Genomic DNA, 20,833 nt, shown 5'->3' with positions numbered 1-20,833 from the left:
CAGTGCTTTTATTAAAAGTCCATGGGAGCAGGAAGTTGACAGAAGGGCAGCCCCTGGGCAGAGGCATCCATCAGGTCCTTGGAAAAGGCACAGAGGAGGTAACCAGCAACCATGCTACATGAACAGGAGGAAGATACTGTGCTGCCTGTCATGGGGCAGCAAGTCCTGAAAAGAATCTCAATCGGGGCAGGTAAAAGTCAGAATTGGGCCGCATGCAGGCAGGAGGCCTCCAAGCTCTAGAGACAGGTGACACCAAAGGGGAGCCATTCCTGCGGCTGTCATGCTGGGAAATACCAGTGCAGCTGCAGAGCTCTCTTTAGTCAGAGGCTGGAGCCAGAGGTGGGTTTAGCAGGGCCCACAGTTGCCACTGAGGTACCTGTGGCCGCGACGCCAGCCGCCATATCCGCAGCTCCCAAAGGCTCCATAGCCCCCATAGCCGCCAAGGCCTCCATAGCCGCCAAGGCCTCCATAACCCCCAAGGCCTCCAGAGCCCAAAAGGCCACCATAACCCCCAAGGCCTCCATAGCCCCCAAAGGCACCACGGCCTCCAAAAGTGCCGCCAAAGCCCCCTGCAACAGCCGGGACTCCCGCCGAGCCGACCACGGCGTGCTGAGGGAAGGAGCTGAGGATGGGTCCGGGCAAGGTGAGCACCGTGGCCGGGGGCTGGATCACCACGGTGGAGTCAGGGCACTGCCGCACGCAGGGCTCGTTGGCGCTGTCAGCCAGCGGGGCCGGGGCAGCCACCCCGCACACAGGGGCACACAGGCTGGAGCAGGACATCTTCCACGTAGGCAAGGAGTACTGCAAAGGGCAGGCAGAGTTAGGCAAGGGTCTGGGGAGAGGCTGTATTGATGGAGGCAGGGAGAGAGCCCCGAGAAGCCTCCAAGAGCACGACTTACCCAGGTGATCTGTTTAGAGACAAGTGGAGGTAGCAGGATAGAGGGCTGCAAAGCCCTCAGCCCTTTTATACATCGTACGAGAGCCCGTAGCTAGAAACAGATGTGGAAGCCCCAGATATTCATACAATAAAGCTGACACCCTTCATGACATGCATGTAAATGCAGGGCAATTATATCCGTCAGTTATTCATGCAATTACAAGCCTCAAATTTTCGTGTAATAAAGCCAGCACAAATCACGGCAAACGTGGAGTCAGGGCAATTGTATCCCTCCCCACCAAGGAAAATGAGGCAAAAGCATGCCCACAGGAACAGGAGTTGACGGGAGGGACAGACTGTGACATGCAACTATGTGAAAGTCACCAACTGCTGAAGCTGACCTCACAACACCAATAAACCCTGATTTCTTCCTAATCCCAAACTTTGTCTCTGTGGAAGAGTCAGAGGTATTTTGCTGAAGAAGCACTGTGCTACACTGTACACAGAAAGCACACCTGTCATTACTTCCATTTCACAGGGTGGTAAACGGAGGTGGTAGAAGTTTGGGTAAACAGATGAAGTCATCCCACCCACTTGCAGAAAATTCCAAACACTCACCATCACCCTGTACAGGCAAGGCCTTGGCGGCTATGGGGGCTATGGAGCCTTTGGGAGCTGCGGATACGGTGTCAGGCGTCGGGGCCTCAGGTACCTCAGTGGCAACTGTGGGCCCTGCTAAGCCCTCGTCTGGCTCCTGCCCCTGAAGAAGGAGAGCTCCTCAGCTGTTCTGGAACGTCCCGACATGACACCAGCAGGAAAAGCTCCTCTTTGGCGTCACCCGTCTCCAGAGCTTGGAGGTCATGTGCCTGCATGGGGCCTAGCTCTCACTTTATCATGTCCCTGACGAGCTTTGCTTCAGGACTTGCGGCCCCATGACAATGCAACCTCATGGAAATGCCTTTTCCTGTGGCTGGCTGCTGCTCTCCTCCTCTCTGCATCTTGCAAGGAGTTGGAGGCTGCCTCTGCCCAGGGGCTGCCCTTCTGCCATCTCTTTGCTTCCCTGGACCTTCAATAAAAGCTCTGTTGCACCACATTCTTGACCCATGGTATTTCTTCATCATTCTTCTTCCAGACTTCCCCCAAAACTCAGAGCCAGGGCAGTTGGGCTGCTGACTGCACTCCTGCCTTTGCTACTGTGGTCTTTGGGCCGCTGGGGCAGGGCATTACGACTGAAGATCAGAGGCCCCAGTGGGTCTTGTAGAGGACAGGCCCCTGAACCTCCTCCCTTCTCTCACCGGGTACAAAGGCAACACATCCCCAATACTACTTGGAGAACATGACAGAGAACTCGCACAGCCACCACAGCATGTTTGACCTCTTTATATTGCCTTTTCTATGGTCAGCCATGGAGGTCTGGGGAGACAGAGAGATGGCCACTGCATGGTCAGGGCTGCTGCCACCTGCTGACTGTGCCCACATGCACAGCTGCAGGTGGTGGCACTGGGAAGGGGTGAAGGAGACACAACCAAGTCTGCCCCAGGTTCCCCTCACATCCATGTACCCATTGCAGCCATCCAGATCCAGGGAGCACAAACGCCTTGAGTAGGCAGTTCGTGTCCGTACCCACCTCATGTCCCTTCCTTTCCCAAACCTCTTCTGATTGTGTGATCCTGGCTCTGCACAGTGGTCTTTCTTTGAGACTGTTCCTGCGAGGGAAGTCAAGAAGAGCAGCTTGGCAGCACGTTGGTCAGTGGTGGGGGCTCAGGAGAACATGCATCACCCATAATTGTCAAGGCAGGGGAAGGGAAAAATGGCATTTCTGCCCGTCCACACAACTCCCCAGGCTCCATTGCAAGGGCCGCCAGCCAACCACTGGGTGCTGCCTCACATAGCATCCCATGCATGCTGGGTGAGGGCAGAGTGGTGGGAGGCAGCAGGCGTGTCTCCTCACGGCTGTTATGGCCCGGTGTTCTGGGGGCCTGGCCATGCAGATTGCTTTGTGTGCTGGTGTGTGAGGAAGGGCAGCCAAGGCCTGGCAGCATGTCTGCAGCATGGAGCTGTGTGGAGCACTGCTGTCCTACTTGGCCAGAGCTGTGTCCATCAGCTACAGGTAGGCAAGCTGTGTATCCAGGGAAGAGCTTCTGGCCCAGTGGTGGGGAAAAGCTTGCCAGTGCTCTATGCAGATGTGGTAGGAAGAGGAGGGAAACCGATCAGGTTGGAGTAAAGGCTGGTGGGGTCCCTCAGCCTCCTTCCTCTGCCCCTTGGCCTCCCTGGTGACTTTAACCAGGCGTTTGCCCTTGGGGAGGCTGTGGTGACCTTCTTGTAATGGCCATGTGTGCAGGGCCTTTGGAGGATATGAGGGAGTGCCTGTGGTACTCTTGAGGACTCCCCGATGGCAGCTCCCACTCCTCACAGGAAGAAGCGAATGGAGGAAGTGTCACAGAAAAGACAGGGTCCAGAATGTGTTTTAACAGAGCTTTTATTTCAGGTCCAGGGGATTAGGGAGGTGGCAGAAGTGTAGTCCCTGACTCCTAGCAGAAGGCAGAGCGTTGGTGAGCAGCAGCCTTGCAACAGGAGGCGTCCAATTCTTGGCTGCATCATTGTGGGGCATTGATTCCTAAAGCAAAGCTCAAACAGGAAGGAGAAGCACAGAGGAGCCCCATGCAGGTGCCATGCCTCCAAGATCTTGAGCCCGATGATGATAAAGCGGAGCCTTTAATGGCAACATCAGGTGGGAAAATTTCAGGGCAACTGCAGAGCTCTCCTTCATCACAGACTGGAGCCATAGGTGGGCCTAGCATGGTCCGCAGTTTCCACTGAGGTACCTGAGGCCCCGGCGCCAGCCACCATATCCGCAGCTCCCAAAGGCTCCATAGCCCCCATAGCCGCCAAGGCCTCCGTAACCCCCAAGGCCTCCATATCCCCCAAGGCCTCCAGAGCCCAAAAGGCCACCATAACCCCCAAGGCCTCCAGAGCCCCCAAAGGCACCACGGCCTCCAAAAGTGCCGCCAAAGCCCCCTGCAACAGCCGGGACTCCTGCCGAGCCGACCACGGCGTGCTGAGGGAAGGAGCTGAGGATGGGTCCGGGCAAGGTGAGCACTGTGGCCGGGGACTGGATCACCACGGTGGAGTCGGGGCACTGCCGCACGCAGGGCTCGTTGGCGCTGTCAGCCAGCGGGGCCGGGGCAGCCACCCCACACACCGGGGCACACAGGCTGGAGCAGGACATCTTCCACGTAGGCAAGGAGTACTGCAAAGGGCAGGCAGAGTTAGGCAAGGGTCTGGGGAGAGGCTGTATTGATGGAGGCAGGGAGAGAGCCCCGAGAAGCCTCCAAGAGCACGACTTACCCAGGTGATCTGTTTAGAGACAAGTGGAGGAAGTGGGATAGAGGGCTGCAAAGCCCTCAGCCCTTTTACATCTTTCCCATAGAGCCCGTGGCAAGGGGCAGGATGCGGTGTTGGAAGCCCCAGATATTCATGCAATAAAGCTGAAACCCTTTTTTAAACACGTGAAGGTGTGAGGCAATTATATCTTTCACCATCGGGGACACTGAGATACAAACCTGCCCTGGGGAACAGGGAGGTGATGGGAAGAAGAAACCATGATTGTCACCTATATGAAGGGTCATTGGCTTCTAAAGCTGACCTCACAGCAACAAGAAACAACAATGAATTTCTAATTCCCAGGGTTATTGGGCTTCAACCATAACGCCAACACTGCCACAGTTCTTTGCTTGGTCTATAGGTGTATTGGAGAGCAAGGAGTACCGCATGCCCCATAGGGCAAGAAGAAGGGCAATGGTTAGGGATGCTCCTCAATTCCCACCCAAATGCTTTGCAGCCCTTGCCTGTACATTGTGATGGTGTTTTGTCTTCTTCAAGTGGGTGGGACAGCTTCATCCCTTTACCCAAACTTATACCACCTCTGTTTACCAGCCAATAAAAGGGAAGTAATGACAGGCATGCTGGCTGTGCAGAGGGTTTCAAAGCACTTCTTCTGCTAAATACCCATGACTCTTCCACATAGACAAAGTTTGGGATTAGGAAGAAATCAGAGTTTATTGTTGCCATGAGGTCAGGTTCAGGAGTGGCTGGCCTTTCATGTAGTTGTGTCGCAGCCTGTTCCTCCCATCACCTCCCCATTCCCCAGGACGCGTTTGAGTCTCAAAGTCCCCAATGTGGAGGGATATAATTGCCCTGCATCTCTGTGTTTGTCATGATTCATGATGGCTTTATTGCATGAATATCTGGGGCTTTGTCCAATGCCACCTGCCCGATGCTGCAGGCTGTCTCTAGCAGGTATAAAAGAGCTGAGGGCTCCACAGCCCTCTATCCTGCGTCCTCCACTTGTCTCTTACTGCATCACTCGGGTAAGTCCATGCTTTATGTGCCTCTTCTATTCCTCAGCAGTCATTTCATCAATTGCATGTATTGGTGTGGGTTCTGCCTTTGTTTTTGCAGTGTTGTATAGGCTTGGTTTTAATGTAGTGTTTCATAGCTACAGAAAGGATGGATATTGAATTTTTTAGGCATGGTGCTTTGAGCATTCCAATGAAATTGAGTCCTTTGGCTCTCTTTCTATGTGCTTTGGATGATGTGTTTTTTCCTGTGTCCTCCGTATCAGGGAAATCAAGTTGTTCACACCAGCTGTCCAAGTGAAAACTGTGCTTATGCTCTGACTGATTTACTTGGTGCAGAGCCTTTCCTGGGGCAGAAGCTCCAAGTACAGGAGGGCAACAGGGTATTTGCAATGTGATGATGTTCTGACCCCAGCTCTGCCTTCTCTCGCAGCTTTGCCTTCAAATTGGAGGATGTCCTGCTCCAGCCTGTTTGCCCCTGTGTGTGGGGTGGCTGCCCCGGCCCCCTTGGCTGACAGCGCCAATGAGCCCTGCGTGCGGCAGTGCCCCGACTCTACGGTGGTGATCCAGCCCCCAGCCACGGTGCTCACCTTGCCTGGGCCCATCCTCAGCTCCTTCCCTCAGCATGCTGTGGTCGGCTCGGCGGGAGTCCCGGCTGTTGCAGGGGGCTTTGGTGGCACTTTTGGAGGCCGTGGTGCCTTTGGGGGCTCTGTAGGCCTTGGGGGTTATGGTGGCCTTTTGGGCTCTGGAGGCCTTGGGGGTTATGGAGGCCTTTTGGGCTATGGAGGCATTGGAGGTTATGGGGGCTATGGAGCCTTTGGGAGCTGCGGATACGGAGGTTGGGCTCTAAACCACAGGTACCTCAGTGGCAACTGCGGGCCCTGCTAAACTCCAAAGGCCTATGGAATGCAGTGCTGCATTTGCCTTGAGCCTTTACAAACAGCTGCCCTTGATTTCTACCACCAGATGCAGAATAAATCTTTCAGTCCCTCTTTCACCTATGCCAAAGCAGCTACTTTAATCTACTGCTCCTTTCTTTTTTGCAAATAACCTTGCAGATATATATCTGGGGCCTTCAGGATATTAACAATGCCTTTTTAAAGCTCCCCTCTATCTGCAATACAGTAGAGCAGTGCTCATCCTCGTGTGTCTCCCCTCTCTGCCCAGATCTGAGGTTCCTGAATGGTGTTAAGAAGGGGAAATCTTTGAGGTGAAGTCCTGTGTTGTAACTTGCTGCAGCTTTAGTATTTCTGTGATTCCATTTCATTGTTTCTGTGTTTTTTTTTTTGTTTTTTTTTTCTCTTGTTTCCTTTTTTTTTTTTTTTCTTTCAATTTCTACTGCATTTTCCATTCATATTAAAGAATCTGTATTGCATCAATAAAATTTCTTGTCTGAATTTTGTCTTCACTTTGATGCGAGATATCTTTATACATTGGTGATGATGTGAAATACCAGATGGCAAGTGGGTTTGGTAACATTTTTGTGGAAGCACTGTTTTTCTCTTAGAAAACATTTTGAAATAAAATGTGGGAAAGTTGCTATCAAATAATTAACTTCACTAATACAAATAGATTTAAAGGCAAAATTCAGATTTATGCTTTTAATGATTTATAGAGGAATGGAAACTAAACTAGTTAAGTGTTTCTTTCTTGTTGATCCTGTGGGAAAATTATGCATATTTTCACATTAAAAACAATTTAGTATAGAGGAAATTGATACACTTTTCCTTTCCTCTCGATGGAAAGACAAAAGAAAATTTTTATTGGGACACAAAGCAATGTTTTTTCAGCTCATTGGAAACTTGTGCTTATCGTTGCCACCCACCAGTTGTGATGCACCAAGTTTTCACCCTGCAGCATGTCTACTGCCTTTGCTTTCCTCTGCAGGTATCTCTGGAGCTTCCTTTCAGTCTTATGGCCTCAGGGAAGCTCCATGCTGTGTGTTGGAAGGCTATGCCTAGGCCCTGGGTTTCTCCACCTGGAGAGCTGCACCCAGCAAGGCATGCCTTACTTGGGGCTTGGGGCCAAGTGTTGGAAAGTTGCTCTGTCCTGAGATGGACACGGGAAATTTGGCACAGATCATTACCTGAGAAGTGGCAACTGTCAGAGACTCAGGTTGGTCCTGGGGGCTGTCAAATATTAAGCTCATATCTAATGAGATCATGTAGAAAAGTGTGTGTGTGATTTTGTGATACTTGTGCACAAAGAGGAAACATGAAATACCTATGACAACGAATAAATATACTATAAATTCAATTGAGAAGTGAAAGAAAAAGGCAGCAATTATGTTGTAATGAAAACCAAAAGTCATAGTTTGGTATAGAAAATTTATTTGGAAGGAGACAGCTTTTCTACAATTCTGGAACAAAATTGTACATAATATAAAGATTATCTTTCTGGGGGTTCACTGTGGTCTGGTTTATCACCAGGACCAAAGTGATGCAGCCTATATATTTTTTTTTTCCTTCGGTGCAGTTGCTGTGTGCAATTTCTAGCATCCTAAGTCACCTCTCTAGACTCAGTGTCAATAACGTAACTGAAGTAAACAAAGCACAATGTAAGCAGATGACTAAACCAGAAAGCCAGAGGCTAACAAACCTAAGCTAAAGGCAAAAGGAGAAACTGCACACATGAGCTGCCTCTCACAGGTGCTGAGTGTTCACAGCTCTCCTCCAGCTGGAGCCAGGCGATGCCCAATGCTGAGCTCCTGCCTGGCCGCTCAGCCCTCCTGCATTGCCAGGGGCTTGAGCTACCTGAAGCCGCTTCACATCCCAGCTCAGTATGTCCACCGTTTTCCAGAGCGGTACAAGTTGCATGGATGTGTCCATTGGGAAGAATATGTGTAGGAGTATTTAGGAGCGCACCGAGGCTCTGGGCGAGCGATAACCTGCGGGGTGAGTTTCTCCACTGCAGCCTCCAGCCTCCCCTGGGCCTCTGCTGGCAGGGGGGCTGCAGCAGGGGGCTCCGCCAGGGCCACCTCAGAGGGCTCTGAGGCTCCCACCACTGTTTGCTGGGGGTAGGTGGTGAGGATGGGCCCTGGGAAGGTGACGACGACGGGTGGTGGGTAGATGATCACCCGGGAGTCACCGCAGGCAACCACGCAGGGCTCGTTGCTGCTGGCAGCCAGGGGCTGAGGACACTTCGCCTCGCAGGGGTTGCTGCATGCCAGCTGCTCGGAAGCCATTGCCTGGCTGCGGAGGAGGGTCCTGCAATTTCATTGTGAAGTTAGAGGGGAGGAAAATAGGGGAAAAAAAAACAAATATACCCCGTGTGCTTGGCTGCTGATACTTCTATGCTTGACTCCAAGAGATCTTAAGAGAGATAATTTGAATAAAGAAAACAGCATAGCTTCTCTCCCCAGCTCAACAACATTTTACTTAGCCTGCACCTATTTATCTTTTCTAATTTGCTGCTTTAATCATGCTCCCTCCTCATCCTCTAGGAGCGAAAATCTGGCCCTTTTCCTGTGTGCCAATTCCAAACCTCACGTGTGCTCTAAAAGCTCATCTCTTGCAGTATTTTCTGGAGATGCGTTGGGTCTTGTTCCAGCAGCCTCCTTCCTCCTCCCACGGGCAGCCTCTCAGGGCAGTGCCTACATTCTTTTTTTTTACAGAGAGGGGTGCAAAGGGCGGGGAGAGCCAGGTTTTCAATAGAATTGAGTACCGAGTGATCTGTTTAGCAGCCTGCTTAACGTCTTCTATTTTCCATGCAAATTTCTGGTATTACCGAGCATTGTTCCATTAAAGCACAGAAGAAATAAAGGCTAAGAATAAAAGGGGGATTAAAAATACCGTTTTAATAAGTAAAACACCACACTTACAATATTTAAATTGTGGATGAATGGTTTTGCCAACCCGAATGCAAAACTTGCAGCTCTAGATTGGGGCTTGGGTACAGACAAATTTAATAATGGTTATTTCTTTCTTCACATTAAATCTCTACATACAAGCTAGTTCTCCGTGGTATAGCATCACACTAATTTTTAAACTTGTAAATCAAAGACATGGTACAGTGAAGAATAAGGAAAAAGTATTAATTTGTTCTCAGTTAAGCCCTGTGTGCTGCAGTGTATTAAATTACTGTCCTTAAACGTTTGAAAGTGAGGACTAGGGGATATGGCAGCTTTAAAGCACTCCTCACAGTAAGTAAATGCAGAATGCTTCTAAAGGTAGAGGGAGGATAATTTGGAGCTAATCTATAAAATCAATAAGTCTTATGTATGGAGAAGTGATATACAGGTTCTTAAATTATGTAGCCAAAAACACTTTATAATAAACAATTAAACCACAAAGCATAAAATGAAAGTATCTTAAAAGCTACTTTCCCTGACTTCAGGAGCTCAGTGTTACCTTGTACCAGATGCTAGCATAGGGAATAGGCAGGGCAATGAACTCACATCTATTTACTTGTCTCAGCTGTATTCTCAAAAGTAATTTCAAATATACTCAAAAGGATTCTCAAATACATCATTCTTCAGGGAGAGGGGAAGCATGTCTGCTATTTTTCCCCAAATACCTTCAGGTTAGAATTTAGCTTTGACCCAAAAAAATGCTTACCTCCATCTTTATAAGAACACATTAAAATGCTAGCAAAGTCACATTTTATTAATTAGAAATGAAAGCTTATTTTCCACAGTTACATTATGTAATAGTATCGAACCATCACCAGGTGTAATTTGTTGGGACTCCAAATAAATTAGCTAAGGATGGACAGATTAAGAATAAAAGCAATGCTGCATCTCTGTAGTTACACTGAACTACCTTCAAACAATGAGGTTTTACTTCAACAGTCGTCTAGGAAATTCCCCCACTTAACAACTGACAAATTTCCTATGCATGGCATATATGTAAAAACAGAGCTAAAATCTATTCTTAGTACTTTTCTGAGAAATTTTCTAAATGGAGAGTAAAATTTCCCAATTCTCTCATAAATTTAGTAGCCCAAAGGAGTCTTGAAAAACTCTTCCTTTTATTTTACAGCCTTTATCCATCAGACAAAAAAACATCTGTAGAAAGATGCTTACTAATGTCTCTGATAGAGGTTTTAGTCCCAAGTTTAACAAAACTTACGCTAAAATAACATTAAACTCAGTATTTTTATAGTTGTCAAATCAGACTTACTCAGTGTACCGCAGAGAACAAGTCAAGAGAAGTAGTGAGAAGAACCTTGCACGGAAAGTGTATTTATATCCTTTCTCAGATTGCCTGGAGGATCTGAGACGCCCTTTGTGTAAAGGGCCTTAATTACTTATGAAGCAAACTTTGTTGCATGTATTACTCCTGTACTTGCTGTAATTGTTTTGCTCACTGTTTATGATTATCTAAAGCTAAGTTAGGTAATAATTCAAAATGCAGACTGTAGCCTGCAAGTTCCTTTCATCTTGAAATTTCCTTGTTTTACTCTACTGATTTCATTAGGAATTAAAAATACATGAATGAATAGGCTTCTAGTGACTTACCTTTGCTAAAAACAGGATTGCACAGGGAGTTTTAGAAATGTCAGTGACAAATTGTGTCAACACATGCAAGATTTATTTTCCATATTGGAAATACAGGTAACATCTCCTAACATTCTCCATGCCTAGATAAATCTCTAGAAGCACAGGGCTTCTTCCTCATCTGATACAATGTTAGTGAAGCTGATGGATGTGTTCTTACCCAAGTCAGAGGAGTTATCTGGTGCAAAAACTTTAAAGAGCAGAACTATCACAAAACTATCTATTAAATAAAAATGAAGTCATCTCCAATTATGAAGTCTAAAATGAGGAGTTGATTAAATAAATGTTTTACACTTTTCATTCTGTATGAGGTCAGAACAGTCTAAATCCACTAGGATATTATTACTATTAACATAAAATAACTTCCAAGCTTGGCATATTAACATGTTTGTGAAGTACTTTGAAATCTTGTTTCCCCATGTCTCCAGAATATTCCTGATAAGCTCTACAGCCTGGGGGATGTTTAGGGTGTCTTCATTAAAAAGAATTAAACCCACTGTCATGGTGTTTATGACATGAAATTCTTTTTTAATGTGCTTGGTGTCTTTATGCATGAAGCTTCCCTCCAGAGGGAAGAGAGAGTACAGTGGACCGATTTCTTAGAAAATGGGTTTCCCACCCACGCCTGTCACTGAGGTCCCCCCCGCCCCGGAGGCTGCCTCCACCAGAGGGAGCCTCCATGTGTTTGGGAGCCTCCCCTCATGCACTGCTCCTCTGTGCACATGAGGGCAGAGTTCAGGTATTGGGAATACTGGCGCAGTCTTTGAGCTGTGGATATAGGCCACAGCAGAGGTGGCCTCAGGTTTTCATGGTTTGGTTCTTGCGAGGTGGTGTCGATACGGCGATACGGAGTATGCATCAAAGGAACTCACAATTCAACTGCAAATAGTGTTTTTTTTTTTTTTTTTTTTTTTTTTTTTTTTTTTTTTTTCCTTTTTCTTCTCCGATGTTCTCAAGGTCTCCTGGTCCTAAGTTACGCATAATTTGTAGCTAGAAGACTACTGCTGCCCCCCCCCCCCCCCCCCCCCCGTATTGCATGACTTTTAAAGCACATGTAACAAGAGTGAAATTCATCCCAATAAACGTATTCTAGCTAAGCATACTGGATTTTTGCTTCATCTCCACAGCATTTGGGAGATACCCATGAGTACAGGAAATAAGTAGGAACTGAATTCTGGCTGTCATATTAAGATGTAGTCCCTTTGCCCCACAGGAAAATGAACTCTTCAGAATTCCCTCATGATTTAGCAATACTCTACAGATTTATTTTTATTTTTTTCCCTTCTGGTTTTCATGTTGTACTCTGGAGTGACTCATAAAGGCAACAAAAGGTAAAGAGGAAAGAAGACTGCATACACCACAATATACAATGTTAATATTGTGAGCATCTATTAATTTTAAAATTATTTTAGAAAATTACATCCTTGTGTAAGGCAGGGCCAGCATTAATAATAGCTCTTGCCTAGCTAAGATATGATCTATGTGGTCAAACCTGTTCTGTTCAACTTCAGAGCACAGAAGTCTTCTTTGTAAAGCTGAGTCAGGGGCACTTGCTAATGAAGAAATAATCAAAGGAAAATGCTTGTGGATGGATGCTCTGCTGATGTAGATCTGCAACATTCATTCTGGGTACTTCAAAGAAGTTCTACATGCTTACATCATCTGTAAACACATTATATCAGCAAAAATTCTGCCCATTAGGCATGTAAGAATTAAAATATAAGTCCAGATCATTAGCAAATGTTAATCAATTATGTATTAATTTATAGATCCAACATTTCTTATGCTAGCCAAATCTCTGGCTTTCTGGTTTTATACAAACTACAAGTGAAAGTTGAGTAATTCAAAATTTGAGGCAGGGCATCAGAATCTAATTAGGACAATGCCAGAAATGACCTTGATATCTCTCCTTTAAGGTGATACTATTGCCCAACACTAGGCGTCACCTACGGCTATTATCATTATAGATCTATTTGCATAAGCCACATATTCATAAATGATTATGAAACATTTGCAGTCCTCAGCATTCTCATGGCGTTTAACTACATAGGGTGTTTCCAGAAACACCTCATAAATCCCAATGTATGGCAGAAGGAGAACAGCTGAATAAAGGTGCACAGATACTGGAAAAGTCCACCAGGATGCATATCAGGCTTCTCCAAGCATGTTTGTCAGTTCAACAGAACAGGCACTTTTCTGAAGATCTTTCAAGAGCACTAGTGGATTAAAAAGGGGAAATTTTTCTTGTGTAATGGCCTTGTGACACATGGTTGCTTGCTGGCTCTCTGCTTTCCAGGCTTGTCAGGACCAGTGACGTGGGGTCCAGGGCTCCCTGGATATTCCATGTCTTCACCAATTCATTACTTGTGTTTAACAGCCCAGGAAACAGGGTACAAGAAGCAAAGACTTCTACTTTTTCTTCCCTGCTATGTGGGATTAACCTAGGTTTTGAGCATTGAAAAACAACAAAGAACTCTAAACAAATTGAAGTCTGTGTGAGAAACTCAGAGGAAGTAGGTGTTCAAAGAACACAGAAGGGAGCAGAGGGAGCAGGGCAGATGAGACACCTCCTTCACTACGTGCTGACCAGAGCAGTGTTGAAATGTAATACAAGAAAGTCTAAGTGCTAATTTATTAGGAGCAGGAAAGCAAAAGAAATCATTTAAATGATGTAAAATGTGTTTGGAGTTTATGTAGGTTGTGTGTTGTCTCCGATCCTACCATGGATCTTATTTATTTTTTCCTGCTAATGCTGTGTTTTGTTTTTTGTTTTGTTTTGTTATTTTTATTTTTAACATTTAGATAGAAACGTGAACCCTGCAGACAGGTTTAGGAGAAACCGAGTCAACCCTGGTTTATTTAGCCTCCACAGCTCCCTCTAGTTGCCCTGTGTGTCATTACATAACCTGCCTCAGTTTCCCTTTGTTTTGAGTTTTCTTTATTTTTCTCATCTGCTTCCCAAACACTGGCCCCCAGCCCCTCATTGCACAGTGTCAGGCAGCAGCACAGATGGTACCTGGCAGATAAGCAGCAAGCTGATTTCCTTCTGCCACAGGTAAGGTGCACAGCCCTAGTCTTAAGTGACTTGTTGCCTTCAACATGACTATAAATATGGATGCTGAAGATGCTGTTTGGTTTCCTAGAATTAAAGAGCAGACCAGATTAAATTGTAACGGTGTACATCCAAATTTCACTACCTGAAATGTCATAATCAAGCTGAAGCCTGCCTGGTGTTGACTATGAAATAGCAATGTAAGGGATGGTCCCTGAATGGGACCATATCTGGGATCATCAGACTGATCTGTCGAAAGGTTTAGAAGGAGCTACTGTTGCTATGTATTTGTCACTATAGATGAGCAGATGCACAAAACTAAAAGGCTGAACTGCCATTCTAGGTGAGCACAAGTTATAGAGAAAATGGAGCCAGGTCCTTTATGGAGACAGATTGCAGGAATACGAGGAGCAATATGTGTAAACAATGAGAGGGGTTCTGATAGGATGAAAAAAAATCCTGAGAAAGAACAAGAGTTTGGATCAGAGACCTAAGAAAAATCTTATATTAACCAATAATTAGATCCGAGTCTGGTGCAATTTGGCTCTATCAAACTCTAACATCCCTCTGCTATTCTGAATGATATTATATGAAATCATTGTACATATCTGAAACTTCACTTTAAAGCAGTTATTTCTCAATGAAAATTGAATGAAGAACATGCAGAATGGGTTTTGGCATATAGGAAGAAGGGGGGGGGTGTCAATCTTGTGGTAGTAGAGCTTACTGAAACACTGATTATTTTTAATAATGCAGTGTGGTGCATATAGAAGATTTTGTAGAGCCTTCACAAAATTCTTTGAAAGTATTTGATCTCAGCATTCCGCAGGATATATTTAACAAGTGAGTTTCCCCTCAGGGAGATCCCACATATTCACCTCAAAATTTAAGGACAATTTATGGTATGGAAACCTGAAGTTATTTAATCAGGATCAAACCACAGGAATGTAAACAAATTATACAGGAGAATGAAGAAAGTATTTTTAGCAATCTGTGGGTGTAGCAGCTTAATTCATTGCGAGTCATCCTATGTCCTCCCTGGCAGACCTCAGAGTTGGGATGGTTACAGGGTGAGGAATGCTGTCTGGCACACAGACCTCTGCTGCCACATCACAGCCTGGGGGTCTGGCCCTTAGTGGCAGTAAAAATAGTCAGAGCTCAGGGGCTGGAAGTGAAGATTACTGTGTCACTAAAGTGCCACAAATGAAGTTTGTACATGTAATTTAAAGTGCTCTTTTTTACTTGATATTTTTGTGCAGAGCCTGATAAGGTAGGGTTCAATTTGTTTTGTTCCTGTGGTTGGTGCAGAAAAAGTAAAAACGAGTATGAGATGAGAATTTTGAACTTGTTTCTTCTAAAACAGCCATAGATAGGTGTTATTACTGAACAGTTCCTTTAGAGGGCAGACCAGAAATTAGGGATAAGGAATGTAGAAGTAGCAATTTAGGGAATAAAGAGAAGACAAGAATACAAATAGTATGAGTAGATTATTACGGTCCTGCGTGCACATAGAAGATCTCTGAAATGGAAGAGGGGCAGAAGAGAATGTTGGGGAGAATCATGAACATAGCCTACCTCATGGGAAAGTTTGAAGTGATGAACTTTTACATACTCAAGGTTTATTATTGAATGCATCTGATCCAGATAAATAGCTACTTCTTAGTAAAGATCTGATCCCAGGGCATCAAAGTTGAGTTAAGTGATATTAACTTTATAATAGGCACTTTGCCTATGTAAATCAATACAAAGCACTTTGGAATTATTTTGAAACTCTTTCCCTGAGGGCATTTTGGAGATTTCCCAGTGAATGATTTTCTCTGAGACCCTCAGAGAAGCACCTCCCAAACTGCAGGGAGCAATTGGGAGTATAAATCTGATTAAGCCAAAGCCCAGGTAGTACAGAAACAGTGTGCAGCAGTAGAAGCAGGCTTCTAGTACACAACCTGGACCCCAGCAGTCCTTCCCCTTCCTAGAGCGCATAGTTCCATGGAGCTTCCCAGTGTTGACATCAGTGCTGTGCACACCTGCCCTCCTTTTTAGGATGGCTGTTGTTCGAGTGTTGGGACCATGTAGCAACTGACTGCATCAGCAGCAAAGTTACACCTATATGCCAGGTCACTTACGGGTCTGTGACCAACACAAGCCTTGCACAGATCCTTGGGAAAGGAATAGCAAGGAACATATACACTCCGGGATCCTCCATCACCAATGCTAGGACAAGTGTCACAGCTAAATCTGTAGGACGTGTGGTGGTAGCAGGTTTGCAGGTGAGAAGTAGCTACTAGTACCTGACTAGCTGATCTGCTATTACATAAACCACTATGTGAGATATGTTCATGGGGCTGGACTATTGCAGGGAGCAGATATTCAAAATACATGAATATTTTGTATTCATGCCCAATGTAAACTGAGTATAATGCATACTGGGTTGCTAAAGGGGAAAGAGAGGGAGATGCCTGGATTCCACTTTCTTGGTGTTTGTCCCATGTACTTCAAAAAGCCTTAGGGTATGCGAGGGGTGGTTTGTTTAAAATGGAGGGGAAAATAAAATAAAAAAAAATAATAAAAAAAAAGCTTGTTTTCAGGAAAAGCTGTAAAATAATGATCTCCCTGCAAAATACTTCTTGAAATCCTCACACATTTCTAAAGTGTGGGTGTTACTCAACATCTGGATGTCTAAATCTGAAGGCATACACTTAGTTTTGCAACACTGCATGTGTACAAACATAATTAATGTTTATGAAATAACCTGGAAACTTCAGAGATACGTGCTATTACTGCAAGGATCACATAGAATCCCTCAGAAGTGGGTCTAATTTATGGGAATAGAAGCTACGGCTTTAATTTGCAGACTCCAAGAGTTCGAGTAGATTAGTATGGAGAGGATGTCCTGGGGGATGGGGAGGGCTGTTGGAAATAGTCCTCTGGGAATTACAATGACGGAAGAAGGTTTCCACTTGAAAAATCTTGTGAGGCATCAGCATTTGTCTCTGACTTCAGGGTACAAATTTTTATGTATTTTTTCATGGATTTACTCCTACAGGCCTAGCCTCAAATCCACCCCCTTCTACTTGTCTTTTTTTCCAAACATTTTGGAAACACAGGATAATGGGGTAGGGGAGAAGTAGATGATCCTTCCTAGTCACAGAATATAGACAATTTAAAAGCAGAATCACTCCTCTGCTTGGCTTCTTCAGCACATTAATACTTAGCCTAATAGCACCTGAGTTCTAGCTGTTGTTGTCTGTTGGCCAATTGACGTTTGCTTTGCATTTTTAAGTTGCATGTATCCAGGTTGCGGGTGATTTTTGCACAAGTTGTCCCAACAGAGTGACCCAGAGACTGCCACAGTGCCCTGCTGTTGTGAGTGCTCAGCTCACGATTTTACGCAGTTTTGGGAGAATAGACTTGCTAGTTTGCTAGGAAACTCATGGTGGCACTCAAGACAATCTGAAAATCTGCATGTGTTGTGCATCTCTGTGCTCCTAACAACTGGGGAAGGAGTGTGGAGGGTATTTCATGGTGCTCTATGCTGCTGTAGCCAGGTGGATTCCTGTGAACCGCTGTGCTGCTGTGCAGCGCACGGCCCCCTCTGAATACAACAGCATTTTTCTTCCACGCAAAAATGCAGTTGGGATGGATGCTTTAAAAAATGCAAAGGTTTCTAAACATCAGGTAGTGATTTAGTTAATGCTGGTGTGGGTGGTGCACCTCAGGCAGGTGACAGCACCGCTTGAGGTGGGACTCATAAGGGTTCAAAAATAGAGTGTAGGGGAAAAAAAGGAAAAACAAAAAGTGCATGCTGCATGATAATGTTTAATGCGAATGAAAAGCTGAATATACATGCACAAAATTAGATGGATAGGATATAATCAGAAGAGTTCCAGGACTTCATGAGGGTCTACAGTGAATCTCCAGTTCCATGGTTCTGCATAGGTTGTTCTTTTTTTGCTCACAAATATTTCACAATGAAATCTGCTGTTACAATTGCTTGAACTTTTTTTTTTTTTTTTTTTTTTTTTTTGCCCTGGTTTGCATTAAATGAGATATAGGCAGAAAAATAAGCTGGTAAGCCAGTACATCATGGGTCTTAAGCAGAAATAAAGTATAAGGAAGACTTACTAATGCCTGAGAGCTAACTTTTTTTTTTTTTTTTTTTTTTTTGGGGGGGGGTGGTAAATGCTGGTTCAGCAAAGTATACGTGAATGTCAATTTTGATAAAAAAAAAATCTTTTTGGAACCCAAGATTTTCAGTCATATAATTTTAAGAAATTGTGTTTTCAAGATGAATTGATAATAAAAAGTCAATGTTGGCATAAAATCTTTAATTTATTGAGAGATACAGTTTTGTCAAACCAAAAATATTTTTTTGAAAATCTTGTTTCTTGGAGAATTCTTTTTCATTTCATCCTAATTTTGGATAAGATCAATGGTGAAATTCCAATTTCTTGTAGTTTGGAAATTCTAGTCCTCATGCAGGTCTAGTGCCAGGAAGCCATGCTTTTATCGACTCCACTGGGAACTGTGGGAGCTCAGCACTTCTACAACCCATTATCCATAAACTTAGTCATGATCTGTCTTTTCAGTTCTCGTTTTTACTTAATCCAGCATGGATATCCATGGATTTAGGCTGGCCTGCAAGTTCTATAACAAAATGGCTTGGAGAAGTGAGGAGACAAAGTATTACAGTTTCCTGTATCAAAAAATGGTAATCCTGAGTTACATGCTGTCCCAGAACCACACATGCCCCTGAACCCAAGAGATCCCCTGGAACCAAGTAAATTCCCGATATCGAACAGTGCAGTAGATCCCACTATGGTTTGCTGAGGGAAAGTGGTGAGAGTTGGGCCTGGATAGATCACAGAATATGGTGGCGAGTCAGGTTCCACTATGTCCACTATCGTGTCGGGGTATTTTATGACACAGGTCTCATTGGAGGTGAGGGCAAATGGCTCAGGGCATACCACCCCCGGCGGCAGGCAACACTCGTCGTAGGGAGACATGTGATGGATCCAGACCTGAAACACAGCAAGAGGGAAGGAGAGAAAAGGCAGTTGTCAGTCCAGCAAGAAGATAACATATTGCATGTCAAGATTTTTGGAAGATAGGATTGTGTGCTGGATATAGCAATTGGGAGTATTCCAAGTTGCAAGTATTTTAGGTGACTGTATGTCCAGTGTCCTCTTTTTGCAATCGTCTGTCTCCCTCCTACTGCCTGTTCAAACCTTGCTGAGAGCTGTAACCAAAGCTCAACTCTGTGTTAAAACTCCAGTTTTAATCCCCAGCACTGGCAAAATCAAAATACAGGGATGAAGCAAGTTACCTCACCTCATCTGGTTAGAAGTGGAACAGTAAGAAATGGGATGGAGATCCACCCATCTTTTATTAGTCTCATTAGTTATCCTCCAGATTACAGATTCTTATATTTGAAATCACACAGCTCTTTAAAACTGCTCCTGATATCAAGGTCAGGTTTTCTTGGGCATTGTTTAATTATAGATTAACAAGCAGTCCTTGCCCTGAATTGTGCCCACACTAATTAGGTGCGGCAAACACAGTGAGGGAGAAGTGATAATTTTCTTCACTTGATCAGTGTGGAACTGATGTGGAAGAGATTAAGGGTTGGCAGAAAGGGTGGGCCTAAACTGATTTCCCAAATGAATCCCAACATTTACTCCATGAGTCTACAGGAAAAAGAAAATTTAGGGGAGATTTCTTGTCTCCATCTAAATGTCTTGTTTTAGCCACGCGTCTGTGTTGTCCTCTCCCAACCTCAGGTCTGCATCTTCAGCTTTTGCCAATTGACCCCATGCCTTTGACTTGAAGGTAAGACAAAGGCAACAACAGGCTATTTTGTCAGCTGAAGTGCTGGATCTGGAATGGCTAGTTTTCCTCTGACCGGGTAAGAATCACTACCACAGATCAGTCTAAGGGCAGGGATCCCCAAGTGGTGTGAAGGAGACCAACAACTTGTGGAAGCTCACCCTAGAACCCATGAAGAGAGGTGAAGGAGAATTTGTATGATCCTTCTAAATTAGTAATTCAGCACTGCTTAAAATATATTTTAAACAAAACCAGCAGTAAAGTGACTCTTTAATAGGAAAAAAAATGAGCTCCAGTCACTGTAGGCTTTTAAAAATATTTAGGGCAGCTTCAGCTGTTAAAAGACACTACTTTCTGTGAAGACAGCTGAAGGTGAGAACATCAAAAAAAATATGTATTTTTTTCCAATGTTAATTTGTTTAATGTGACATAGTCTTTATAGTATGAAAAGAATGCTTGCCAGTATGAAATTATTGAGACTTTCTAGAGTTCTGAGGGAATTTTATATACCATTCCTAGTCTAAGTGAACTGTTGTCCTGAACACTAACATAGTTTGCAAATGCCAGCTTCCACCTCTGAAGTATAAAACTTCAATTGACTTAAAACTAAAGGTCAATAGAAAGTATATTTCTGGAAGAATACCCCCTTACCATTTCCTAAGTTTAACCTATCATTTGATAATATTTAGATAGCAATAAGTAATTGATTCAAAATTGACTTACCCGGATCACCAAGGAGAAGAGTTTAAGAAAAGTGATTAGAAGAGTTCTACGTAGCAAATGCTTTTATACACTTAGTCAAATTGCCTGAAGGATGTGACACCCTTTTTGCATGCAGTCTTAATTAGTTGCAAAACAAAGTTTGCTGCATGCATAACTTCATGCAAGTAATGAAACTGTTTTGCTCGCTGTTTGTGTTTGCTAGCTATTGGACATTCATGTAGTGTGCTAACATGCTACTACACCCTGCAGGCAGGATTCACTAACATTTCATGGGTCAAAAAGAACTAGATATACTTCATTAGCCACATTTCAGTTATATCATAAGTTGACCACACTTTCATGTATTTGCTCTATCTCCCTGCTGCCCCCCATCAAATTCAATTTGTGAAAGAAAATTAAGGGAGCACCAGCAGTACCACTTGCTGTCAGGGAATAGGATTTTATTGTTTTTTTCCCTAATTTGTGCTGGTGTGCAGCATGGTAAAGAAGAGTTTGCCCCTAAA

At 44.5% G+C, this 20,833-nt stretch overlaps 1 protein-coding gene and 2 long non-coding RNA genes across 3 annotated transcripts; all 3 read right to left on the bottom strand.

Annotated features, from left to right (window-relative positions):
• On the bottom strand, positions 1-912 carry LOC119713840 (claw keratin-like). The gene has a single exon (XM_038168023.2). The coding sequence runs from the start codon at positions 778-780 to the stop codon at positions 346-348; it is 435 nt and encodes a 144-aa protein (XP_038023951.2). The 5' UTR covers positions 781-912; the 3' UTR covers positions 1-345.
• Positions 913-7,548: 6,636 nt separating this feature from the next.
• On the bottom strand, positions 7,549-10,493 carry LOC119713848 (uncharacterized). Its single transcript, XR_005261004.2, has 2 exons — positions 10,356-10,493; positions 7,549-8,441 (listed from the first exon to the last, which is right to left on the bottom strand). It is a non-coding gene; the product is annotated as an uncharacterized lncRNA (long non-coding RNA).
• A 7,087-nt stretch (positions 10,494-17,580) lies between these two features.
• On the bottom strand, positions 17,581-20,437 carry LOC139999575 (uncharacterized). The gene is made up of 2 exons (XR_011805028.1): positions 20,331-20,437; positions 17,581-18,802 (listed from the first exon to the last, which is right to left on the bottom strand). It is a non-coding gene; the product is annotated as an uncharacterized lncRNA (long non-coding RNA).
• Positions 20,438-20,833: the final 396 nt, after the last annotated feature.

This window comes from Anas platyrhynchos, chromosome 26 (assembly GCF_047663525.1).
Source record: "Anas platyrhynchos isolate ZD024472 breed Pekin duck chromosome 26, IASCAAS_PekinDuck_T2T, whole genome shotgun sequence".
NCBI lineage: Eukaryota > Metazoa > Chordata > Aves > Anseriformes > Anatidae > Anas > Anas platyrhynchos.
Note: the sequence above shows the minus strand (reverse complement) of the source record. Positions and strands in the feature narration are given on the sequence as shown.

Excerpts from the sequence above, each read along its gene's own strand:
- LOC119713840 (XM_038168023.2), bottom strand. The coding sequence starts at position 780 with ATGTCCTGCTCCAGCCTGTGTGCCCCTGTGTGCGGGGTGGCTGCCCCG.